We start from the raw sequence: 27,962 nt of genomic DNA, 5'->3' as shown, positions 1-27,962 counted from the left end.
AAAGAAAATGCTTTGTTAATGAATGATAAGATATAGACGATGAAGTTATAGATTCTACAATAGGGAGGGGGTGGGTGGTTGTTGATGTGTCGATGAGTGAGTTGTATTGATTATTGAGCGAAAGAGGTCACAACAAATGACAAGGTTAGAATTGTAAAAATTGTATGTAAAAGAGTAAAATCTGTATGTGAAAAAGCACAACCCAATAAAATTTGCGGGAACCAAATGCTACTTCATTACTTACGAAGCACAAATAAAAGTGAAATTTTTTTACATGATCAACTTACTAAGCAAACTTACAGCCATACACAGCCACAGGTTGAAGGGCGAAAAACAAAATAAAAAATATGGAATAAGATTAAAATAACTACAAAACAGTGTTGATATGGAGAGCCTTGAGCAAAGAAGTAGCCATTTGTTTAACCAAGACTTGGCCACTACCACCAGCTCGCTGCCCATCTCTTCGCTCCTCGATTAGATTCTGGAGCTTTTGTGGAAGATCATTTTCCACAATCAATTGTTTCGGCCGAGGATGGTGCTCATAAACAGCCTAGAAATAACATTCATATCAACAAATGCCAGTCAGCTAATATCATAACCCGTGAATCGTTTGAAATTTGAATGATTATATCAACTATGCCTCGAGAATTTTAAAATAAAAACTTTAAAAACCTTTCCCAAGTATTGAAAAAACTTGGTACTTTTATTGGGTGCTGATTTTCAGCAAGAAATTTAATTTCTAAAAATGGAAAAAAGGAAGGGAAATGAATCATCTGATTCAAACCATAATATAAACTCCATATGACGCCAAAGTCGCCAATGCATACAATCTCGAGCTTTAAGAACAAGCATTAAAACAATGAAGCATACATATATAGCATAATGAAAGCAGGTTTCCTAACCTTAATTAGCTTCAACAGATTAAGCCGAGCTATAGCATCCCTGTGATCCAGTTTAGCAATGAGCAATGAAGTCAAACCGTTGACAGCTAATGTTGTGTTTATTCGGGGTGATTTCCTGCATCAAACATGGAAACAGTGACTGGTAACTAATGTATATTGACATCGTTTGACCTCAACAAAAGGGGACCGAATAATTGGGATACAGGAGTACAGTGTAAATAAATGCATGTAGTTCCTATTTTCCTATGGTACAAAAGAACAACAACTTACGTAATAATTTTCAGGAAAGGCTCCAATATGTGCACGAAATGTTGGTCTGGACAGTCCTGGAAAAACTTGACCAACTTTTGCACTGCTTCCTTCTTAAGCAAAGCTTGTTCAACTTTCCTATTGTCATTGTCATGCGCAAGACAAACTGCTATTGAATCTAACGCAGTCACGGACCAAAGCTCATCATCAAGCAGACTTAGATAGACATCCAATCCACCATGGGCTCGTAACTGCTCCCTTGAATTTCGTGATGCATGTGCCATATCACACAACAAGGGCAATGCATATTGTTTCAAAGGAGAATCTACCATGATAAAATTCATCAGGTGTGGGATGATTCCATTTTCAGCTGCTTGCTCTTGTCTTCTCTTATTTATCTTACAGAGGTTGAACAGCGCGTTGAGGACCTTTAGAGAAAGAAACCTTCAGGTCAGAACTATCAAAAGAGTCAATCAAACCTCAAAAGACCACGGCCAATTACTTTTAGGCACATTATCTTAAAGGAGCAGGTTGCAAGGGCAGTGTTGAGAGTAGAGAGAGAATGAAAAATGTGGTCTACATTTTAAGAAGGAAACGAAACAAAGTTGAAACAACAGAAAAATGTAGTCTATAGTTTCCCAAATTGGACAGAATTCTCTGTGGTACAGGACTACAGGTATAACTGTATAAGCACAGGACAATCTCTTATCAAAAGCATACACCCTATTCTCACTATATTATCTACAAAGCTATATGTTGTCGACAAACGAAGCACAACATGCATTCTCTTCTACAATAATTTTAGTATTCTCTCTTGATTTCACTACTTTAAATTCTATTAGAATCTATAAATCAAGCAGATATGCAAATAGCGTAATGGGAGAATTTTGCACATTGTATGTCGCAAGAAGTAAGATCGCTAACTACTATAGAGTAACATATAAAGATCTCCTTAAGCGTTCTGATCACCTCAAGAGTTTGCAAATCTTAGAACACCAATCAACAACAACATTACCCCAGTGCCTCAATGGCTCCCGCAAATTGCGGGGTAAGGGAAATCTTAGAACACCAATACCAGATAAAAATCATATTCCCTCTATTCCGATAGGTTGATTACACTTTTCAAAATCCGCCTCACATATTTTTAAGAGGGTAAATAAACTAGTGGGATGAAAGGAGTATCATTTTGTCAAATATTGTGATACAAAAGCACATCGAGATATATGAATACCCAATAGAAAAACTAGACAGCAATCTGGACCATTTGGCAATTATAGAGTAGTTTGAAGAAAACAGGACAATGGGTTCCATTAGAACTAGAAGACATTGAACCTTTCCTCTCACTAATGGACTTGTCTTTACCAAGAGTCAAGATGACAAATGCGCGCAACTTCCAAAGAAAAAAATATCCAAAAAAAAAACCACTTGGATTCCTACCTCATAATGAATTTGGGAAATTAGAGACCCTTCCTTCAGTTCAAGGTTAGGAATAAGATGTTTAATTGCTTCTGCCCTCTGAAGATTCTCCAGACAGTTAGGGTCAGTTGATAAATGATTGATGCACTTCAGTAACTGCAACAAGAAACAGAATGAAAAGTCACAACGAATTCTAAGCAGTTTTTCGTCAAGAGATTGGAAAGAAACAGGAAAAGAAAAACCTTCAACTAGTTTTAAGAGAGTACAAACAAAGGTATAGTGGTCAAATGGATAAATAGTTAATAATATCTCAGTTATGAGGGCAGAACTTAGATGATAAGACCTTGTACCTTCAACAGGATAGGAGGTTCAACCCTGTTGAACATATGGAAAAGACGGGTAAGCAAACTTTGACTACACATGTACGATTTCACTGTGGTATCTGCTTTGGCAAACTCAAGAAGGAGCTCTGCCACTTTTTCAAGATACTCTCTCGAAACATCAGAATTTGAAGCAGACACCATATGAGAAAGCAGCCCTGATGATGCTGCACTCCCTGGCCTAGCATTTAGAACACCTGAACCTGAGAGTACACCTGACGCAGTCTGGGATGCAAGTCCAGATGTAGAAGCAGCTCCATCATTCGAAGTCAATGACCCCAGTTTCTTAACTGCTGTCTTATGGATTCTTGGCGTTTCAGAATTTCCGCTTTCCCTTCCACGCCCAGAGACCTCTGCAGAGAAAAAAAAAATGCGATTTTAATCCTACAAAAGTTTAAAAAATCAAGCAAAGCAATAGAACAGGTCATAATGGTGAGGCATCAGAAACAATCTGAGTCCTGGAGATATCAATATTGCCATCATTGGAAACAAACCCGCTGTTTAGCAGCAATATAAGCATTTAACAAAAAAGTAGCCGAAAGAAACGTAGAGATGGATACAAATAGAGAGAAAAATAAATCTTTATTGGTTCATCCTCCTATATTTTTTAAGAAGAGTGCATATTTTTATCGAAGGATCCGCAAAAAGGGGGACTGGATCTCTTGCGGGAAATATTTGGAACAAAATAATATCGTCTATCATTTCATTAATCAAACAAATCTGTAGTGTCTACTTAAAGGTGCACAACTGAAAGACATCACAGAGGCGTATATCCTAGACAAGCTCACTCAAGTTCACAATAACAATCCTTGAAAGTGGGAAAAGGATTACCTTCTTGAATCTACGTGACTATATTGCAATGTTGTACATAGAGAGAGTTAAGGTAGCTGGACTATATTCGGATTTGGACCAATAAACATACATAGATATCTCTCTGCAGAAGGGTCACATACTCACATGCGGCCCAAAGGCCCATTACCCATCTCGTTAGGCTGCTGAGAGAAATATGATGATGAACTGATAAAAAATGGAAAATAAAAAAAAGACAGCAACCCCACGATGTAGGACTAGTACATGAGCTAGGAATGTGTGATGTTGACAAAGAAAGAATCTACACAAATACATCAAGGCACGAATGTGAGCAAAAAGTGTGCTAGAAGTGAGTCTATGTTATAACTAGGCCACTATCATCTATCAGAAATGGAGTAGAATGCTACTCCCTCCCTTCCAATTCACTCTTCCCCTATTCCTTTTCGGTCCATTCAATCCACTCTCTCCCTTTCCTTTTTAGGACATTTTTAGGACATACTTGTCCTCATTGAGTATGTCTATTTAACAAATACCATGTACTTATACTAATATTTAATTCCACTTTGGTCCATTACCATGTACTTATACTAATATTCAATTCTACCCTTAAATTTTGTGCAAAAAGCAAAGGGGAAGAGTGGATTGAAGGGAGGCAGTACAAACTAGTAGAAAGGAAGTGTCAAAAGTAGCCCTTTGATATGTAGAATTATGTGTATATGAATGCAACAAAGGATTTTTCAAAAGCTGCAGCCCTCCCCCAAAATATAGTAGAAATCAAACATATAGCCAATAGAAGCTCTATCTACAGAAAAACATACATGCACAAACAGTCACCAACAGAGAGAATTACCTGCAAATTCTGCCATAAGGAAATCAAGTTCATCGTTTGTTTTTTTATCATTTGATGCATGCAGCAAAGGAACTATACTTTCATGTCTCTCAATGCCTGTTAAATGGCGCATATCTAGTTGGCCAGATAAATGCCGGGAAGGAGGCTCCTTCTCTAGCAAACTAAGAAGTGGACGGACTTGCTCCTGTTGAGAAGCAACAGCACCGGGAAGCCCATTTGCAGCACCTTCAGCAGATTTTGGAGGCCTGTCTGTGGACGTTCTATGGGTAGAACCAGCATTTCGTTGCTGTCTAAAATCTATTTCAGCTCGAGTCGCCTCCTTTACCACATTCACAAATTTGTCTGCAGGGTCAGTCAGTCTAGAAGTAGCTGCAGACTCAGCAGTTGTATAGCTTGACTCAGGCCTATCTGGATCAACTGAATAATATGAATTTTTCAGATTGCGTGCATCTTGCCTTGAAAAATGGATCAAATGTACATTACATACCATTAGCTGAAGAGTCCCTGAAATCAATCTGTTCGGATCCCGAATGAAGCACTTCACTTGAGATGAAAGTAGGGTGACTAGGATCCAGTTGAGCAGAACGTGGCCGCTGAACTGAACCATCAGCCAGAATTCCACCACCAGCAGCTATGGAAGCAAGGCGAGTAGCTTCATTCAGACTATGAAGCGTGTTAGTAAGCCTCAGTAGAATCCCATTTTTAGCAGCAATCCGACAGAAATCATTTCTTGGGGTTGATCTCTGAAGTTTGAGCACCTGCCACATGCCATCGATAGCTAGATGAACCATTTCCCTGGACAGTTTGTAACTTTTTCTTAGACAGCGCAAGAAAAAAGTCAAATGCAAGACATCCTCGACAAAATCATTATTTCATTACAAAGGCTGTAACACAATTGCAGCTCTTGCATATAAAGCTTAAAGCCCTAAAGTTAAACAGCAAAGTAACTCTGGTAGATAGACAAAGAGAAAACATAATTTTAGATCCACAAAATGACATGTTATTCACTCCATGTTAGTAACTCTGTCTGTTTAAAGTGTCACATCAAATCCAAGAAACCAAGGAAATGCTGCTTCACAGAGTGAGATTGATATAAAATCTCAAGCACCCACGTTGTCAATTCAACAGTGTTCTAACCAGAAATTACAGGTTAACATGTGTGTTGCGGTAAGATAGTAACCTACCTATACTTTGCATAATCAGCCTCCATAAATCCCACCAAAACCGGTATGCCACGGCATGCAATGAACATTTGCAATGTGGACGAGCTGCAAAGGGAAAAACGGTGTCAACACCAATGATGGATGACCAAATAACTACGCAAGCAGGATCAATGTCAGCTATCTTCCACAGTAGTATATAGAACTGCAGAATACTACTGCACCTTGTAATATAAATTGTAAATGAAAGACAACACAGCCATCTAATGTCCTCGGTAGTCCAAAATTTGTATACTAATCCCTCTTAATAGAACTTGGTAAATTGTAAATACTTTTTAGTTTTTGATAAAATTTATGATTAGGCAGCCTATAACAAAATTAATAGTGAATCAGTTGGGAGATATAAGAGTTAAGATACCTGCCTCATTTAAACTGGTATCAAGTTTTTTAGCAGTCGCCACAAGATTTAGCTAGTTACCAGTACAAAAAATTTCTTGTTGATCCATCAGAGGATTCTGACATGAATTATGTGAGATTGTGAGCTTATACCTACTTTTTGCCCAACACAAAGAAAGAGCCAATAAGGTCAATTAGAGGGTTGGACTTGTAACATTTTTGACACGGCTGCAGAAGTAGTTTTGACGGATGGCCATTAAAATTTCTCATGTAATTCTCAACAAGCCTATACTTTAGTATTCTATGTAAAAAATGAAGAAATAAGCGTCACCTAGATTGACAAAGCTGCTGCAGGAAATAAGCAGCTTCCATACGAACTTCCCGAGGACGATCAGGAACAGCAAAACCCATGACAACAGGTATCTGCAACATAAGAATGTGGAATAAAAACCCATGCCAGATAAAAGATGCTGGAACCCATTATACAAATGGCAAACATTAAACACCATTGTAGTGACGAAAATCTTCTAGATGTGTTCTGAAACATAAGTATGAGGGAAAGAGGGGACCTGGGATGGATGGAAGGGGAAGGAATGGGAGGGGGAATGGAACAAATAAGTTTTCCCTCCAGTCTTTCCTATGTTGGAGTTATTTTGATAAAGCTTATTGGAGGTGGAGGAAACATAGGGATCCCCCCAATTCTCTACCCCTCCATTTCCCTCGAAGCCTATTAGTTAACCAAACAAGGGGATCTGTACCCCCTCCCCGCTCCCTTCAGTATCCCTCCAAAACTCCCAACCCAAACAAGCCCTGAAGTAGCAGTGTACTAAGTCTACTGGCTCATGCCTTTAATGAATCAGATATACAAGGGATCAATAATTAATGTAACAAGATTTCCTCAATGTAAAAGCAAGCACAACTTGGTCTGGAAGGTCAGAGGACAGTATATGAACTTTCAGTTGGATGCCATAAAAAAATTTGAACAAAAATATTATCAGTGAAAACACTCTTAGCCATTCCTATAAACTAAAGGACGATTGAACACAAGACCAAAAAAAGTTGTACCTATGACTGCTCGATTAACCAAATCACTCAAGGATAGCTTTAAACATAGTTTCATTTACCAATAATCAAAGATTATCAACACTATGTTAGTCGGGAATCATAATTCAAAAAAATATCATCACATAAAAAGCAACTTTGATACGACATTGAACAATAGGCAGATTCAATTCTATCTGCCCAAGTCGAAAACTGCAATGAAGTTCCATATAAAATAGAAAGGAAGGGGAGAGGAAGGGGGGGTCATTCCCTCACCCCAATCCATTTTTGGTACCCCCGCTTTTCAGAAAATGACCCATATTCTGTTTCCGGACTATCATCACATAAAAAGCAACTTTGATACGACATTGAACAATAGGCAGATTCAATTCTATCTGCCCAAGTCGAAAACTGCTATGAAGTTCCATATAAAATAGAAAGGAAGGGGACAGGAGGGGGGGGGGTCATTCCCTCACCCCAATCCATTTTTGGTACCCCCGCTTTTCAGAAAATGACCCATATTCTGTTTCCGGACTATTCTCTGGAATTGCTCCATTTCCGCAATATCTTTTTCAAATGAAATGTCTATATTACCCTTTACTTTTATAATCCATCATATTACCCCCACCACAACTAGGCCGCCACGGGTCACCAGTCCACCATCAACCCCACACTAGTCTGTTCCGACCTTCGTCCATATCTCCCTTCCTTTTGCTGGCAACATTGGCCTTATCTACCTTGCCCACAACTGTGGTTGGTGCTTGGTGGTAGCTGATGAGGGTTTGTACGTAGTTTGATGAGAGTGTTTCTGGGAGAGTGGTTCGACAATCTGTGGTGGTGGTGACTTGGCGGCGGGAGAACAATGGATAGACGGATAGTGGTGGTGGCTTGGTGAGTGGTTGAGGTGGAAATGGTGGTGGTAGACGAGAAGGCGAGCGGTGGTTGTGGTTGTGATGGGCTAGTGGTGGTGGATGGTGAGAGGGAGCGATGGTGGTGGTGGTGATTGATGTAGGCCATTGAGGTTGAGGTGAGCCAGTGACGGTGGATGGTGAGAGGGAGTGTTTAGTGGGATTGGTATTCTTGGTTGGTAGGTAGAAGATGAGCGTAAAATTGTCAATATACACCTTAATTTTAGCACCCAACTAAAATGGGCCATTTCCTCAGAATTGGAGGGAGTACAAAACTTAACAAATAGAACACAAAAGAAATCACGGACAATAGTTATATACCTTATTTTATCCAGTCACAAATGAAATTACTGAGTGCGAATCAACCAAGAGATACTCACCAGTCCAACAAGACAAGCATTCTCCTGGAAATCAATGTTATCTCTGATTATCTGATTTATCACTTGTAGGACTGAGCATATAACCTGTCTCACGCAAAGTTTAAAAACATTATGTATTGATCCTGTTAAGAGTAAACAGTACTCGACGGAATAACTTCCAAGACGAGAAGTACACGCCAACATGGTACATAACAGTTTAGATACCCGAGGTCTAGGCACTTCAAGCAATTCCATAAGAGGTAGGAAGCCATGCTGAGTGATGAAAACAATCTTCTGCTCAGAACGTTGATGAAAAAATGCAACGAGCTTCTGACAAGAATTGACAATCACATCTTCTGGTTCCTCTGGTCTCAGTGACCCAACTAATCGGCTGAATTCAACAGCCTACCAATCATAAAGTCGACGATTAGCTCAACCCATCAAAGACAAATGAATGGCATAGCAACATATAGCTTTTGAATTACACTATGCATGAACTTTACATAGACAGCTTCCCTCATACCAAAATAACCAATTACCATGCCAAAATCTAATCTTACACTTCATTAAAGGACGTCAACTGAGAAATAAGGAACAATCAACTAGTAGTGTCGAGCATGCTGAAAATGGTCTGCAGGCTAGAGAAAGTGGTGGGAATGGTCATACAAAAGTTACTCGAATCCATTTTCATGAAGCAGGCCGAGGGAAGAGAATTTGAGGATTCACTGACTGTACGTCTCCAGATTTGTTCCTTCTTACAGATCTTGGAATCCTACACAGCCACTTTGATTCCTCACTCAACTATTTGTCTATTTCGCAACCAATTTCCTCATCCACCTACCATCCAATTTTGCACTTCGAATTAGAAGGCCCAAACCTATCTATGGTTAGAGAATGCATTACGATAATACGAAGCCCCAAACTGCCTGGTTCTTCCCTGTTGTTCTTCAATCAAGGGAGTAACTGTGGCTCTTAACAATAGGATAAAAAAAGGACCAGCTACGATAAAATGAGGTAATTATGATTTATGACTCCTTTAAATCTGAATGTATCATGGGATTAGATAACCAATAAAGTTTTAGAAAAACTAGCCTTCCCAGTATTCAACGCTGGTGTTTGTACAAGTTTCTGAATCGTCTATTTTATTTAAAAAAAATATATATTCAGGTTTTGGCTTAAATGAAGTGTTTTAGTGTATTATTCCTGTCTGAGTGATGAAACTTGAAAGGTAGTCACCCCCAGTTATGAGCATAAACTCATAATAACATAGTCCTCGAATAAAGTCTTAAGCATATATTTCAGAGTTACAGAGAAGACAACAGTCAATTGAGTCAACACCTATTCACTATGATTGAAAAAGAAATGGCACTTACAAGGGAGCATAACAAACTAATAAGCCAATTGTTCATCAACAGCATGATGTTTACGGACCAGTCTAATGCATGGCTTTGCTAAGGATAAAGGAGATAATCTAGAGTAAAATGCCTATTTGAAGTGCCACGAGTCATGACACAAAGAAGCACGTGTGGGCCGTGTGGCATGACATGGAACTCCAAAGCTTTGCTAAGGTTTTTTTTTTTTTTTTAGTTTATATAAGGGTTTTTTTGTCAGAAACTACCTTATATTTAGGGGTATTTGTAAAAATACTACCTTACATTATTTTTTTTGTTTTCGACTAAACTTTGGTTTCTTTATTTTTGGTCAATAACTACCTATGCTAAGAGTCTAGACGGAATCGATCAGTTTTCTGAATTTAACCTATCTCGCATGAGTCCTTTATGTTTCAAATTTGCTTAGACCCTATTTTGGGAAGTCATAATGTACTTACGCTTAACGTTAAGAGATGTTCGTAGTTATTATTGAAATGTGAAAACATAAATTATGCTTATTTGAAGTTAAATTGTGGTTTGAACGAACTTGATCATTGTTGTTTGGTGTTAAGAGAGTAATGTGAGATAGGTTAATGTCGTTAAATCGACCAAATTTCGCCATATTTTCACTATAGGTAGTTTTTGACCAGAAAAGGAGAAAACAAAGGTAGTCTAAAACAAGAAAAATAATATAAGGTAGCCTTTTTACAAATACCCCTAAATATAAGGTAGTTTTTGACAAAAAAAAACCGTTTAAGAGAATTATAATTTGCAACTTTTAGCAGGCTTGTGTACCGCACAGGCCTAAGCTGTAAGTATCCTAAGGACAATGGACCAGAACAGATGTCAAAAAACAGATTACAGTCTAGAAACATTGCTCTTTACCTGAAGAGGGAAGAGACTTTCTCCAGGCAGCTTGTCATCAAAACCCTGTGACATAAATGTGAAAGTAAATAGACTGAAAGATCTAATTCAACCACAGAAAATATGTAAAATTTCGTTGGAGCATACCACACCGCTGTCTATGTCTATCACATTCTCCTTCAAAGCACGTATCATAACACGGAGTAGGTTTCCTCCATCTGCCTGACCCATTTCATTATCCTTTTTTTTTTGTTCAATGGCAGCCCTCAACTTTGTTGCTAGGTCATTCTTTCCGGACTCGGGAGTTGAAGTATGTCGGTTAGCATTTGAGGAGGATGTTGATGCGGGCGTTTCAGTAACACGATCTTCCATGTTGTTATCAAGTGGATGAAATAAGTCCTCCAAAGATGCATCACCAGGTGGATCACTGAATCTACTAAGTTCGTTTCCATCAGAATTGCCCTTTTTGGCCACCTTGCAAGATAGTACACAATAAGGAACAACAGCATACCTCTTTAATCATCAAGGGCTTCTTTATTAGAATAGAGGCATGGGGAAGGGATCAGCAAGGGTTAATTTCCAGCTTAATTTACGGGTTACAAAGCCTAAGGGAAGAACAATATAGTTGCCTCATACATAGTTACATATGCATCATAGACAGAGTGGGGAAAAAAAACAGTGTGCTTCATTAGAAGACAGAATTTGGAACGCTTCGTAGTTCGTAGTCAACGAATCCCTCACTCTAATTTCTCACAAGAATAGGAATTTCGGATAGATATAAACAAGAGTTGTACTAGGTGACATCGCTTGGTTTTATTCTAAATTCTAATACAATTACTTCTTACCTATTAGACAGGGAGATAGAACAAAAGCGTCATTTTCTTTACAACATATATACAGAGTGAACTGAACTCATCAATGATAATCCTAGAAGCTAAATAACAAAGCAAATCCAAAATATGATTTTCAACCGAGTGAGTAACATATCTATTAGGAAAACGATTAACTGAGCATAATGATGTCAGAGTAGTTATAGTGGCTGTGAAACAAACTTCTACCTTCTGAAGATTTTCGTCATGACTCCTTGCTCCGAAACTGAATAAACTGCTCACTTTTTGCACTGCACTTGATTTCCCTTCAACTTCTCCAGACACGTCCTTTTTCTTAGACTTTACAGATCCTGCTTCACCATTGGTGCAGACTTCACCGTGATAACTCTTATGACCTGGCTCAGGAAATTGCTCAGATGAAGCAGGGAAATCTTCTGCCTGAGCAACTTTATCATGATTAGCTAACGTAGGCACCTGATCTGATGGCACGCTTCCAGAAATTTCTGCTCTTTCTTCAGATGCACCAATGGTATGTCCATGATCAACATCATCAAATTTATTTGCATCACCATCATCACTAGACAAAGCCTCTCTCAGGGCAGCCTGCCATTAGGTTAAGCGGTCACTCAAACAACAAAACAGGGAAAAGAACACAGCAAGGTTTTTGCTCTCCTAACTAATATGCATACAGTTGTATCAGTTAAAACTCAAGGAACATGGAGTTCACAACAAAACATTGACACTCTAGAAATCATTTGATCATGCACAAATAACACTAATGAATGATGTGGACCCTACAACGATATAAAATTTGCGACAAAACAAATGGAATGACGCCATTGGAGAAAGGTAACAAAAACAGAAAGTAACTAGTCAGAAAGAAAAGTAAAGCCCAAGAATTTTCTGCTAACTGTATAAAGAGGTTATATTATATCCATTCAAAGCCAACAATCAGCATTTATAACTACTAACAAGTACTATATTATAACACCAAAGATCTATACTTACTCCATCCATAGAATGGCTTTCAGCCATGACAATTTCGTGACCATTAGATATCTGTGCATCCGTCAATGCATCGTCCTGTGTACTCCTGCAACAATAGAACCAATAACACTTTACTACACAGAGGAGTAGAGCCTGAATGTTCCATATAACATTGTGTAGAAATGTAGATCATGCCAACATGGAGTTTTGGTGAGAGCATTTTTCAATGTAATAAACAATTTAAGTGAGAACGTAAAACAACAAGGCGCTATCATTACATAAATAATCAAAAGTTGAAGAGTGCAGAAGACTGCTTGTTAAACCAGAGGAATAATCTGCGAAGAATGCACAACGTTGCTTTATACATATAGTTATGCTTATCCACTTGTTAATATTGTAGCGCCATGTGAATGAGATCATCCTCTAAAAATCCCAGTATATGGACCATGCTTAATTTTTACGCACTGGTAAGCAAAGAGAAAAGCATGAACTGTATAGAAAGAAATGATTACGCCAAAAATGCAAGAATAACTGTTGAACAGAAATGATTGAAATGGCCAGTCTTATTGAATTTTCTGATTACTAAACCGTGGCAATACAATGCAATTGCTTCAGAATACAAAAACACGGAACCGTAATTCTGGCTAAGATGGCCTTCAAATATTGCAGGTTGTTCAGAGTAGAACGCCATTGCCCCTAGGTATTTGATTGCAAGCAAACAACCTCAGTAACAAAACTAAACATATTAGGTGAATTAAACAAAGAGAAAAAAAAAAGGCCAGCAGACCTCAACTCCCGGACAATCCAAATTTTCAATCATCACTATCAGTACTCCAGCAACAGAGTAGTATATTACATCATCTGCTTTTTAAGAAGCAATTTGAGAATCACCCTAGTAATTTCAGAAACATTATTTTGGTTCCTTTTCCAAGGTGACCAGAATAGATATCAAGCAAATCTAACAGACTTCAAAACACTATGAAAAAAACCTAGGGTCTATTTCATGAGAAGTAGTGAAATTGCAGAAGACGATAAAAAGCTGCTAAGACTTGAACCCAGAAATCAATCTGGCAAAAAGGAGAAAACCAGATTTTCATGCTAGATATCAACTACCTGATTGCATCACTCGGGGGAAGAGAAGGCTGCAAAGTACGCCTATAATTTAGTATCCAGGGATGAGAAAGAAGCATCTTGGCATCAGGCCTCTGTCTGGCATCCTGAAATTAGCTAGAAAATGTCACCATAAGAAGGAAAAAGTAAATGATAGGAGTCAGGAGACATTGACAAAAAGTGTCAAACAGACATTGACACATAAAAATTTGTAACTACATATGTTCACTTAGACGCCATCAATAAGAGGTAATTTTTTTTATGACAAGTAACAGCATATAGATTAATGGACACCAACAGGGTGATGCCATGAACAACGTACAACAAGAGGGTGATACCCATACAAAAAAAGAACGAACAGATTAAGAAGGCATTTGCTTCATGCAGAGGTAAGGGAAGGAATCATGAAAGCGATACAAGGAGAAAGAAAAGGGATATCTCGTTAATTCCCTTGTTTGGTTTTGAACATGAAAAAGAATGACAAAACACCACCCCAGTTTCCCTGAAACCACCATCACCTACCTCGAAAACTCACTCCTACCCTGAAACCACAAACGTTGCAGAGCGACACCCCCGCGGCCACCAGTGATCTTACCCCTGTCGAAACCTATCCCCACACTCAAAACTACACCACCACCTCGCCCAAGAAAACCTTTCCCCCACCCAACTTTGACAAAATTTAGAAAGATCAAGATACAAGAGGCATGTAATTTACTTTGAATCAATCAAAGATTAGTAGAGAACTCATTTCAGAGGGACAATTAGACATAGTTTTAGCAATGGCTGAATGGAATACATGTACTGAAGATCCTTAATCGCTCCATTGTGCAATATATGCTCAAATAACAATAACCAAGCAAGTGATAGCAACATAACAGGGCAAAACAAAATCTAAAGTGGAAAATTGTACACCATGTTAAAATTTACCTTCTTAAAACATAGACGCAGAAAATCAGACATGTCAGCAGAAAGGCCATCTGGAATGGGAGGGTTCTCATCCTGTGAGAAAAGCAGATTTAGGATTAACAATTTCAGGCAGGTGGCTAGCTCTAAGTCTAGAACTCACAAAATGTGACTAGAAATAATCTTGGATCTATAAGCATACTACTCGCTTCCTTTTAAAGATGGAGGTCTGTGCAATAAGAAGCTTAACATCACTATGATGTCTCCCACCCACTTCCCCATCAGGATTGTGGAGTGCTGTAAAAATCCCACAGTTGATCCCCACATATCTAACAATTTTGTATGACACATTTTCAGTACTACAGATATATGTTACTCAGACTTGGTTGCAAGTGTTGAACACAGGTGCATATGGAATTACTGTACAGTGTACACAGATACAAGTGCCAAAACCGTGAATGACACCAAAGGTGAACAACCAAACCCGTCTTACTTGACATGGCTCAAACAAGACGGTCTTATTCTTGGGGCCCTTATGGGTACCCTCTCGGCTGCCCTACAACCTCTCATAGTACGGGCCAAAACCGCTAAAGAAGCATGGGATATCCTTGCTCAAACCTATGCCAACCCTTCGAGGGCACACATAATGCAACTTAAAAACCGCTTTGAGTCAATTGTTAAAACCTCCGACCAAACCATAACCGATTACATGAACTCGATCAAAGTTTGTGTTGATCAACTCGCTCTCATGGGTAAGATACTTGACCCTGAAGATGTCATAGATAGAGTCCTCAAAGGTCTCGACTATGAAACCTACAAACCCGTTATCACCACCGTAAGAGGCCGAGACACACCCATCTCATTCGAAGCTCTTCACGAGCAACTATTGAACCACGACCTTATGTCTAATCATGACAACTCCACCACCCACAACCACTTCACTCCCTCGGCCAATCCCGCACACCGTCACACCAATCAGTACCGTACCACCAATCGCCAACAACCTGCCACATATTATCAACAACCCACTCACCAAACCTCACCTTCGAACCCGCCTGTTTCACGCCCTTTCAAGGGTCGATGCCAATGGTGTCGGGAAACAGGACACGTAATTGCTAATTGTCCTCTATTTCGAAAACTATTCCCTAACATCCAGTTCCCTGAACCAACCTATCGTCAACACCAAAACGCAACCCAACCCCCACCGCAAGCACACGTTGCAAATTATGGCAACCAATCTTACACCAACACCATTCCTAACCCGAATTTCTTGTTCGACAGTGGTGCCTCACACCACTTGACCCATGATTTAGACACTCTCGCCTTCCACTCACCTTACGACGGCCTTGATGATCTCATCATTGGTGACGGCTCTGCACTCCAAATCGAAAATACAGGTTCATTTACTATGCAAAATCTTAAATTCAATGACGTTCTTCATGTCCCTAAAATATCGCGCAATATTGTATCTATTTCGAAATTGTGTAAAGATAACAATGCTTATGTTCTTTTCACTGATAATTATTTTTTTGTGAAGGACCGTCACAACCAGAAAACCCTCCTCCAGGGCCGAGCAACCAAGGGAGTGTATGAATGGTGTCCACCACCGGTCGTCCACCAAGCCGCTCTCCAAAATAGAGGAACCACGCCTCTTTCGTGGCACCACAAGTTGGGTCATCCCACATTCGATGTACTTCACCTAATCAATAAAAATTTATCTTTTCGCATTCGAAACTTTGATTATTGTCATGCGTGTTGCATTTCTAAGAGCAAAAAACTTCCATTCTCCACTACGTCCATCACCTCCAACGCGCCATTAGACCTCATTTTTTCCGACCTATGGACTAGTCCCGTCTTATCTCGTGACAACTACAAATATTATGTTGTATTTGTAGACCATTATACTAAATATGTTTGGCTATATCCCTTAAAACGAAAGTCCGAAACTACTCAAGTTTTCACGCAATTTAAGGCACTAGTCGAGAAATATTTTAATAAACCCATTCGTCGCTTCTTTTCAGATAATGGTGGCGAATTCACAAAATTAAATCATACATTGCTTACTAATGGCATATCACACAATACTAGTCCACCTCACACACCCGAACATAATGGCTATGCCGAAAGACGACATAGACATATTGTAGAAACCGGTCTTGCCTTACTTAATCACGCCGGCCTTCCCACCATCTACTGGCCGTTTGCCTTCGCCACCGCAACGTATCTAATTAATCGCTTACCCACAAAAATCTTGAATGGTGACTCACCTTATTTTCGCCTACATAACATTCAGCCAAACTATCATAAGCTTCGAAATTTCGGATGCCTATGCTATCCGTGGCTGAGACCATATACAAAACACAAGTTAGAAGATCGCTCCATAGCTTGCATTTTTATTGGTTATTCTAATACCCAAAGTGCGTATCATTGTTTGGACCCAAAAACTCATCGTATATATACCTCACGACATGTAAAATTCATCGAACACCACTACCCATATCTCAACCCCACCTCGTCATCTCCTACACCCGTGGTTGATGATTGGTGTACTCTTCACATTCCTCTCCTCTCTCCGCTGCCCACTGCCGTGTCCACACCCACATCTCAGCCTTCTCCTTCAGTCGAACCCACCCCGCGCCCTCCTGTCACAATCACATATTCCAGACGGCCTCGTCCTTCAACCATGCCTCCTTCCACGGCATCTCACAACCAGTCCAACCCGCACAACAACCCCACGCCTATCCCTACTTCTGCCACTCCTAAGCCGCGCAAACAAGCAGCTCAACCTCCTCCTAAGACCATTGTTACTCGTCTAGCTAATGGCATTAGAAAACCCAATCCTAACTACACTAACAACCTCGCTCAAGCATCGACAACCAATGATAGTTTACCCAACACAGTAAAACAGGCCCTCATTCTTCCTCAATGGCGTACCGCCATGCAAGAAGAATTTGCCGCCCTTGAACGTAACGAAACCTGGACACTAGTCCCACGCAATTCCTCTCAAAATGTTATAGGTTGTAAGTGGGTCTTCCGCAACAAATTCAATCCCGATGGCACCCTCAAACAACACAAGGCTCGTCTTGTGGCTAAGGGTTTTCATCAGCGACCTGGCATTGATTTTAAAGAGACATTTAGTCCTGTAATTAAACCTACGACCGTCCGTTTAATTTTATCCTTAGCAGTCACAAACTCGTGGTCGCTACGCCAATTAGATATTAACAATGCATTTCTACAAGGCACACTAAGTGATGATGTGTTTATGGTCCAACCACCTGGTTTCGTTAACCAATCAAAAATCGATCATGTTTGCAAATTGAACAAAGCCATTTACGGCCTAAAACAGGCTCCTCGAGCCTGGTACATGGAATTAACCTCCTATCTTCTCAACTATGGTTTTAAACAATCCGTTTCTGACTCATCCCTATTCATTTTACAAACACAAACCACCTTTATCTACATGCTTATCTACGTTGATGACATTATCATCACTGGTCCGAATCCCACGCAACTACACCACTTCGTTGCAACCTTGTCTCAACGCTTTTCGCTTAAAGACCTCGGACCGTTATCTTATTTTCTAGGCATTGAGGTTGCTCATAACTCTCATGGTATTCACCTAAACCAATCTAAATATGTCCATGATCTTTTAACCAAGTACAAAATGCTCGAGGCTAAGCCAAATTCGACACCTATGGCTACTTCTCCCCCATTAATTCGTGAAGACCACATTGCTATTGATAACCATTCGGACTATCGAGCCATCGTTGGTAGTCTCCAATACCTATCACTCACACGGCCTGACATTGCATTCGCCGGTAATCGTCTTGCTCAATTCTTACATCACCCCACCACCACCCATTGGACTGCTTTAAAACGGCTACTTCGTTACTTACAGGGGACTCAAACCGTTGGCCTTCAACTGTATCGCAACTCTCCATCTCGCCTTCATGCATTTTGTGATGCTGATCATGCCGGCGACAAAGACTCCTATGTTTCCACCACTGGTTACATCCTTTACCTTGGTCGAAATCCTGTCTCCTGGTCCTCCAAAAAACAGCGAGGTCTTGCTCTCTCTACCACTGAGGCCGAATTCCGAGCAATTGCCTCTGTCACAACCGAACTTCTCTGGCTTCGTAACCTTCTAACCGAGCTTAATATATCCATTTCCACACCTCCTGCCATTTTTTGCGACAACATTTCCGCCACCCTCTACGCCAAGAATCCGGTCTTCCACTCGCGCATGAAGCACATGGCATTATCGTTCCACTTCGTCAAACAACAATTACTTCATGGCAACATTCGCATCCAGCATGTCGCAAGCAAAGATCAGCTGGCTGACATTCTCACCAAGCCTCTTCACAAGCCTCAGCATCTCCTACTTCGCTCCAAGATTGGTCTTACCCATCGGACGTCCATCTTGCGGGGGCGTATTAACCAAATATCTCACAATTAGGAAATTGTATAAAGTAATCTAGTAAATATTGAAAATATAGCTTTCTTTATTCTGTAGATTATCTCCTTACCATATTTGCTAATCTATGTACACTATAAATACTTGTAACCTATTCAATGGTAAATACAACTTTTATTCATAAACTTATATCTCTTATAGTATCGTCCGTGATGCATGCCATAGATACAACCTAGGTACAGGTAAGACTATATCACATTTAACCTCCATAAATCTCTTAAAGGAGAATTTTATCACCCAAAATCCAATCTCTCATAAAAAACGCATTATAAAAAACGACAGGGAACATGAAAGATTAGTAAATCTTGAAAGGGAATGTTTGTATAAGTTCCACATTTGAACAAAGGATTTTGCACAAAGACTCCAATTTACTGACAAATCATATATCAGCAAATTTGAGCTCATGGATTTATGAGTTTCGTCATTTAACATAGGAGCATATTCCATGCCACCCTTATACCATTTTGGCATTTTCTCTCTTTGGCATCACCCTTTCTTACCCTCAACAGTGCCACAGCATTCCCCTTATCCCTTTATATTCATTAAGGGCATTCCTTACTTCAACACTTAACAGCATACATTTCTCTGTTTGATGATCTTAGACATTTAAGCAACCAGCTTAAAGTGGGGAAAAAAAATGAAACCCCACAAATACAACTCCTGCATACATTGTGCACAACTTGACTGACATGAGCGAAATAGAGCCTAGACCTGTACAATACGGAAGAGAGCTGGCATAGGCTGTAGGTCATAATATGGAGGTACGCATGTGAGAAGCTCAATCACAGTGCAGCCGACACTCCATATATCTGATGCAGCACAAACTCCTGACATTTCGATTACCTGAACAATTCCAAGTACTTTCAGCAACATAAACATCGAACACTCAAACACAAATTACAAAATAAAAAGGTAACATAAATGTATATCACAAGTTATCAGTGATCATAAATAGCAAAACAACACACAGCATATTCAGAAGTTCATTTTCAATCACAGTGCAATGATGCTTCATATATCTGATGCAGTACAAACTCATGGCATCAAAACCCTGAACATTTTCATGTACTTTCACTCTTTCAGCAACATAAAATTGAACACCCCAACACTAATTACAAAACAAAGGTAACATAAATGGATCCCATCAGTTAGCAGCGGTCATAACTATCAATAGCATATTCAGAAGTTCATATGCAAGGTATTACAGTTCATATGTTCGTGAACAAAAGCTTAGCTTATCTGACAAAGAGTCATTACTTCAAGTTTCCCTTCACAATAACCCAATAAAACAAAAGCAAGCGCCAAACATGGACGAAAAAAAAGAATCAAAGGAAAAAGTTTAAGCATCATGAGAAACAAGCTCAAACCATTTAAGTACCTCAGGAGCCATCCAGTAAGGTGTTCCAACAACAGAGTGAGTATTGGCATCTGCTTCCGTCAATTTCGTTGCGACCCCAAAATCAGCAAGCTTGACTAAACCCTGAAGGATAGTAGTGAACTTGTGATTTTAGGCAAGTAATGAGAAAACCCCAACAAACAGACAAAGAGTAAGAAAACTTGGAGTTGAGAACAAGAACTTCTCCCCTCAGTTCAAGACACCCGACACACGTATCAAAATATTTCGAAGAGTCTGGTAAACCGTAAACAATTATACTACGATATCCAAGTCCCAACAACAGATAAAGACACCATATATTCATAAAAATTAGCTACAACAGACACCCATTTTCCATAAACATTGCAGGACTGAAGTCTTCAAATCTCTACAAAAGTTGTAAACCAACGCTTTAAAACTCTGACTAGAAGAAGAGTATCTGGAAAACATTCTACCCTGGATGAGGCGTTCAACACTGAATGCCGTTGGTAATAAATGATTACATCCTACCCATTAGTTGGATACTAGTACAATTAGCTAGTAACCCTTTTCCCACCTGAAATTGAGGTTTTCTAGTAGCCGGTAGAAAAGAGTTCTGGGATTTGTAATTAGGCTGATCTATGGTAGTAAGAGCATCAAAATACAGAGTTTGGCTCATGTACTTGAATCCTAGCTTACCTGATTCTTTTACCAAATGTCTCCTTCATCCAATACTACTACTATAGTTTTAAAAATAAATAATCAAAGAAGGGATTGGGCGCTCAAAATGCACAATTTCATCAAAAAATTTCAGAATGCAGGCCAATCAAGAGACAATGAAGTAAACCAACTTCAGTGGGACTGAGGTCGAGGAGAAAGTACATTGTGAAATTCACCATATAACAAAAATGGTTTCTCAAAATGTATCATAAAGCAAGATAAAAGTATCTCAGGCCTTAGTCCAAGTAATATGAAGGAGTAATCTTTGAGCAAAAAACATGATATGGGTAGTCTAACTATTACTGACACAAAAGTGACTTCTCAAGCATGTAACATGAAGGAGCATGTTTTCTTTTTGTATTGGTCATATTAGCCGAATTTATAGGCCATGTGTCAGCTAAGTATCAGCGGTATCGGCCAAATACCAATTACTCCTCCCCCATATCCATTTATTTACTTTTGCTTCTGGAACGGTTTCTTGTTCAAGCACATGCAAGTCGAGTAGGAGTATTTATAGATGAGAGTGTCATAAGGGCAAAAGGGTTGTTGTAACACTCTAAGAAAAAACAGTTACCTAAATGAGAAATGTAAACAAATGGTTAAGCCAGACCAAAAAGGCATAAGTAAACAAATGGACAAGATTCGTGGAGCATGTTTCTTAGCCTTTCATTTATCACACAAGATCAGCCGTGGCAAACAGTAAATCTTTCACATATGATATTTAATGCCACTCTTCTAGCAAAACATAAATGTTCCGAAGAACACAAAGGAAAGTAGGAAACCACAATGAGGACATAGAAATTTGGAAGACAACTTACGAAACATGTTGATCATATAAAGGACATGTATAAGGGAGCCACTACAAGTAAACATACTAATGTGGGAGAGACAGAAGAATTCCTATTGCAATTGGAGTGCATCAAGGTTCGACTCTTAGTCATTTGCTCTTTGTTATGGTTATTGACGAATTGACAAGGTCAATTAAAGACGAGGTTCCATGGTGTATGATGTTTACTGACGGTATTTCACTGATTGATAGATGAAACAAAGGATGGAGTTGAAAGAAAATTGGAACTTTGGAGATAGACTTAAAATATCGTGGCTTTACACTCCGCAGAAAGAAGACGGAATATTTAGTGTAGATTTAGCGGAAATGGTGGTATGGAGGTATCAATCAGTCTTGATGTGGAGATAGTCCATGGTTCCGTCTTTTTAGGTATCTAGGATCTATTATCCAAAGTAATGGAAAATTAGACAGAAATATGACTTATAGAATCAAAGCAGAATGGTTGAAGTAATGGAAAATTAGACGGAGATATGCCACGGAATTTCTATGTGATTTGGGTGTGCCTTATAGTGAAAAGGTAAATTCTATCGCACGACGGCTAGAACTGCACTTCTCTACGAAAGTGAGTGTTGAGTGGTAAACCGTGGACATGTACAAACGATGAGGGTAGCTAGGTAGCTGAAATTCGTATACTCCGCTAGATGGGTAGCCACTAGCCAGGTACGACGGAGAGCACTGGAGGCACCGGTTAGGAGGATTAAGAAATCGGAAATGGGTAATATTGTTAGGGGAAAAGCGAAACAAACCTGGATAAGAGAGATTGAAAGCGATATGAATGTTTTTGGGATTTGTGAGATTACGGCGATGGAGATGGTATTGTGGAGAGAAAGAATTCATGTTGAAGATGTACTTCGAATTTTAGATCTTTACTTACTTTTTTACTATTTTATTTAAAGAACAGTTTTTCTTTGACTTATACTCCTATTATTTTACAAACCTATTTTTGTTTTCACATTTCTCTTGCTTTGCTTTATTTTTACAACGTACATGTTTCGTTCATCTATATTTTATTTTCTTTACTTTGCTTATTTACCCTGGATTGTATTGGTGGACTCATGCCTAAAAGGACTCGAATGATGATTCATGTTAGCCAACCCCAACCCATGTTTGGACTAAGGCTCTGTTGTTGTTGACCATAATGGCGTTTATAGAATTACATCAAATGATCAATGTCGAAAAGATATACCTCCTTGGTAGTCAATATATTGGCACCCTTGATGTCACGATGTATGACTCCTTGCTCATGGAGATACACTAGACCTTCTAAAACCTAGTCAAGAGCACAAATAGATGATCATATTCAAACATAAACAGATAAAAAGATAGTATGACATGAAGTAGAAGTAAACCTGCGCAATGTAGTGAGCAACTAGTTGCTCCGGAAATGGCCCAAATTTGTTTGGCTTGATAATATTTGCAAGTGATCCATTTTCCACATACCTGCAGAAACAAGATTTGGCCACAACAAAATGTTACTAGATACAGAATAGATGCTAACTGGATTCTGTGCAAAAAGCTAAAACAAAAAGAGGCCCTTACTCAAGTATTATGTGAAGGTGGCTCTTAGTCTTCAGGGATCCAAGATATTTCACGATGTTTTTGTGGTTTAGATTCTGTAAAGTGAAGTTACAAAAATGCCTATTACCAATGAGCTATTGCACAAATGTCATGCAAATCAGCTAACAGTCACTTCATTGTCATTGTCATTGTTATTGTTATTGTTATTGTTATTGTTATTGTTATTGTTATTGTTATTGTTATTGTTATTGTTATTGTCATTATTATTACAGAGGTTTTAAGCGTGCAATATTCAGAAAAAGGAGGCTCCAACACAATATGCAGCTATTAGTGTGCCTTTCAGTTTTATATAGTCTCACCAAACTACTTTCATATTTTCTACAATTACTATAATAATGTTAATCAGCCTGGCTCCAGGGAAATAGGATATGTATAATGTCAATCCCAAAAGCGTGTCCCCACAGGCAGGCAGGACAATGCTCAGCAGTCAATAAATATACTTGGAAACTTGAGGTCAGCTCCCATTATGCACACGTCGCATAGGGTTGCTAATGAGTGAAAGCAAAGAATGAGTACCTTGAGGAGGTCAATCTCTTGCTAGGAATAGAGAATCCATGCGCCAAGCCAAACGATATATATATGATGTCAAATAAAAAATCACATGTAAGTCCAATACGGAACGGATATATTACACGGCAATATGTATTTTTCTTTCATTTTTTTTCTTAGGAGGGGGGGATCATAATGTGAGACTGAAGAAAGACCTATTCCGAAAGTGAAGGGAGAACAAGGTAATAGAATGAAGTAAAATATGCATTAAAAAAGTGTGAAGAGAAGAAAATAAAGGATGGGAGAAAAAAAATAACTTTTTGAATGTGAATTAATAAGAGATTGGAAAGGGATTATATAGTGGCAAGATAAATCAAGAGGAAAAGTTAACAGAGAACACTTGGGGAAATGACAAAGGAGAGATTCGAATGAAAAGGAAGAGATTGAAAAATAAACAAATAAATAAGACACCACAGATATCCTTTTTCCTTTCTTCAAACTCAGCACAAAGAGAATTTCTCCTACACTCAACAACAAGATCATTCTCAAGGGCTCCAACAAATGGTGGGATAGGGAAGTTGGAATGTATACAACTTTAACCATGTGTTACATAAAGAAGCTGCTTTGGATGACTCGTAATGAATATTGTGCGGAGAAATTGCATCAAAGACAGCAACCTTACGATAAAAAGAAGTCCAGGCAGTTTAAGGAGTCATTTTGTCTTATTCCATTATAACCCATAATCAAATATTAGCGAGGCTTTGGCTCCATTTAAGATGGAAACATCTCACTTACTAGGTTCATAAAAGTACCTGAATCCTAAAAACAAATAAAACCCAGGAAAAATATTGCTCCCACCACAGTTGAGAAATTTAGAGAGCTGAAAACAAAACAAAAAATGTACTGCATGCAAAGACTGGTCTTCCATACTACCAGAAACTACGAAAACTTTGGTGCGGGAGTGAGAAAAGGATATTACGCAGCGAGTGTCTCCTATGTTAACTCTCTAATGTCTAAGACATGTGGAGGCAAGAAAACATACCATAATAATATTAAGATCCTCTTGTGCTATATTCTCCAATGAAACCTGCTTAATTGCAACAAAATCTCCATTTTCCAGGTCTAATCCCTTGTAAACCCTACCATATGCACCTTTGCCAATCTCATCACCAAGCATCTATCATGAAATTTTTTAACACGTCCGATAAGGAAAAAGCATATGAAATGAACTAAAAGCAAGTACTTGACTTTAGCCATAACCATTAAAGAAAACCTAATGTTGTCAAGTACATAAAGCAAATACATGGAAGGGAGTTTAACCTAGAACATGCGAAAATTGTGACGACGATATAAGAATTCACACAGTATCTCAAGGAATGTAATTCAAGAAGCAATTAAGTCACAACTCACAAATGAGAGTGCACAATCAAAAGAAGTGTTTGAAATGGTCAAGCTAAATCTTAAGTTCTTTATATCTCTAAAAACTCTCTTGTAAGCTTTCTTTGTAAAATATACTCTCTCATTGTAATATAAGCTTTCCCCCCCTTATGTAGAATCTTGTCTTAAAAATCCATAACAAAACTCTCAAATATTCATTGATCATGTTTAACCTCCTTAGTGGTTGTACTCAGTATGAGTCCGTACTTGTCATAATATTGTGAGAAATACAGCGCCGACATTTAAGGTTGTTTGCAGGGTTGCAATGCAGGCATGTCCATACCCCTATACCTTCTGTCAAGCAAGGCACGACAGGTAAACCCTTTCTCCCTAATATTCATTGAGCATGTCGAATGACTTTTGGAAAGTGGTCATGACTCCCAGGGGGTAACGGGGTGGGATGTACCCAATTTTACACCAAAGAGGTTGTCTGGACTGCTACTTCAGAATTGAAAAAACTAACCAATTTGTTGCTTTATTTCGTCATAATTTCAGGGTTACCACCAAATAGAGTCTTCATTTTATTGTGGAGCTGAAAAAATAACCAATTTAGCGAGTCATTTTGCTTTATTTTGTCCTAATTTCAGCGACTGACTTTTAAATTACTCGATTTTATTTGTTGCCAACCTCGGATCTAAATATTAACATCAATACAAGTGAAACGAGCAATCAGTGGATATAAATCAACAAGAACAATTACACACAGCAACTATATAAAAAATAAAAAAATAAAAAAAAGGAGGGAAATGAATGGGACTCACATATTTGTTATCGAGCGTCTTGGATTTGTGAAAATGAGGCGCCATTTGCCGAGACATTGTTAGAACGCTACGGAATTCAAAGGGCACCCCTTATGACGTCATTTTCCGGCGTGTCCGAGAAGGAGAAGGAGAAGGAGAAGGAGATGGACAAATTTTAGTTAGGACACAGAAAATGACACGGATTGTGTTGCTGGAATGTGGAACATGCCACTAACTTTTTTTCACCATTTTCTTTCTTTTCTTTTGTTTCTTTACCCACCAAATCCTTTTTTTTTTTTTAAAATTCTGTTTTTTTGCTTTAAAATATAGGTGTTCAACCTTATTTGGTTAGCTGGTCCTTAAGTGTAAATTTTGAGTTTTTTTTTCCTTTAGACCATCCTCAAGTCGAGTCAATCAGAATTTTTACTCTTAATCACCCCTTATTAACTTGACCTATTTTACCCAAGATGTGTGAGTCTAGTGGAATTCCAGGGTAACCTCAAAGCCTTCTAAGGAGGAATTGCGAGGTCCTGGGTTCGATTCCCTAGAGTCGATTCCCTAGATGAACACTTTCCTGGGGACCTGACGCCCGGAGAGGGAATAATCCCCGCGGGAAAGAACTCACATGGTACAGGCGCCTAGCAGGGTGGGGTCCTGTATCCGGGGAGGATCCAACCTCCTCGTCATCAAAAAAAAAAAAAACTTGACCTATTTTCACCCTCCTAAGCAGAAGGTCACGACCTGGGTCAATTAATCAATTCATTTTTCACTTTTCAACATTTTTAATCATTTCCCACATTCTCTACCCCACTAAAACATCTCTCTTACTTTTTTAATTATTATTTACTAACTAATTATACACAAGTTTTTATTGTAATTTAAAAAAAATAAAAGTAATCTAATATATTAAACATAAATTTAATGACGTACACTTTGGAAAAAAAATATTAAATAACAATGTTAAAATTTAATAATCCAAAAGACGATTTCATTGACAATAAAAAAAACCGCATTCATAATTAAAAAAGGCGCATACATAATTTAAAAAAAAAAAAAAGCAAACATGATATTAAAAAGCATGAAATACTACGAAATAATATAAAGCATCCAAAACTAATTTTAGTTACGAAAGTTTTGCCAAATATGCTCAATGAGATCATTTTTCAGAGCGATATGAGTGGCACGATCACGAATCTCACCATGAATTTCTACGAATCGTTCTTGAGGCGATCTTCTAAGACGATGATATTCATACGGATCATCACTAGTTGAAATCGGATTATCTTCTTTGAACTCTGCGATTATGTTTTCATAGTTAAGATAGGTTTCTCGTTCATCTTCAACAATCATATTATGCATAATAATACAATACAGAAGAACCTTCCCCATATTATCTCGATCCCAAAGAAGACAGGGGCGTTTGATGAACGCAAATCGAGCTTGTAGGACGCCAAAAGCACGCTCGACATCTTTTCGACAACTCTCTTGTCGAGCTGCAAATAACTTATGCTTTTGAATTTTGTGGCGCACTAATTGTTTGAACAAACGTTGCCCAACCAGGATATATACCATCAGCAATATAATATCCCATATTATACTCCGTGCCATTAACCGCAAAATTAACATTAGGGGCGGATTCTTCCAAAACGTCATTAAAGAGTGGAGAACGTTGAAGAACATTAATATCATTGAGCGAACCTGGTGTACCGAAGAAGGCATGTCATATCCACAAATCGTACGAAGCGACCGCTTCCAAAATTATTGTTGGCTTTGAACTTCTCCCGGTAT

At 38.7% G+C, this 27,962-nt stretch overlaps 1 protein-coding gene across 2 annotated transcripts; it reads right to left on the bottom strand.

Annotated features, from left to right (window-relative positions):
* Window positions 1-211: 211 nt before the first annotated feature.
* Window positions 212-26,482, bottom strand: LOC141642713 (MAP3K epsilon protein kinase 1-like). Of its 2 annotated transcripts, none has more exons than XM_074451603.1 (25): window positions 26,196-26,482; window positions 25,040-25,174; window positions 24,025-24,045; window positions 23,470-23,543; window positions 23,280-23,370; window positions 23,117-23,200; window positions 20,388-20,489; window positions 19,721-19,852; window positions 14,560-14,631; window positions 13,636-13,739; window positions 12,544-12,628; window positions 11,764-12,138; window positions 10,853-11,179; window positions 10,727-10,771; window positions 8,697-8,876; window positions 8,493-8,576; window positions 6,495-6,586; window positions 5,792-5,875; window positions 5,095-5,402; window positions 4,608-5,024; window positions 2,918-3,300; window positions 2,589-2,723; window positions 1,173-1,579; window positions 903-1,017; window positions 212-550 (listed from the first exon to the last, which is right to left on the bottom strand). In XM_074451603.1, exons 1-25 carry the CDS (start codon window positions 26,250-26,252, stop codon window positions 368-370), a joined length of 4,092 nt encoding a protein of 1,363 aa, XP_074307704.1. In that variant the 5' UTR covers window positions 26,253-26,482; the 3' UTR covers window positions 212-367. The 2 variants fall into 2 exon arrangements, with proteins under 2 accessions (XP_074307704.1, XP_074307705.1); XM_074451604.1 differs by having other exon boundaries at window positions 4,608-5,015.
* Between the last annotated feature and the right edge of the window lie 1,480 nt (window positions 26,483-27,962).

The sequence above is a fragment of the Silene latifolia genome, chromosome 2 (assembly GCF_048544455.1).
Source record: "Silene latifolia isolate original U9 population chromosome 2, ASM4854445v1, whole genome shotgun sequence".
NCBI lineage: Eukaryota > Viridiplantae > Streptophyta > Magnoliopsida > Caryophyllales > Caryophyllaceae > Silene > Silene latifolia.
The sequence above is the reverse complement of the archived record's forward strand: the minus strand, read 5'-3'. Positions and strand labels throughout refer to the sequence as shown.

Excerpts from the sequence above, each read along its gene's own strand:
- LOC141642713 (XM_074451603.1), bottom strand. The coding sequence starts at position 26,252 with ATGTCTCGGCAAATGGCGCCTCATTTTCACAAATCCAAGACGCTCGAT. Across the intron at positions 23,544-24,024 it reads AAGAGATTGACCTCCTCAAG|AATCTAAACCACAAAAACAT; the intron begins GTACTCATTCTT and ends TTCACTTTACAG. Across the intron at positions 20,490-23,116 it reads ATATATTGACTACCAAGGAG|GGTTTAGTCAAGCTTGCTGA; the intron begins GTATATCTTTTC and ends ACTATCCTTCAG.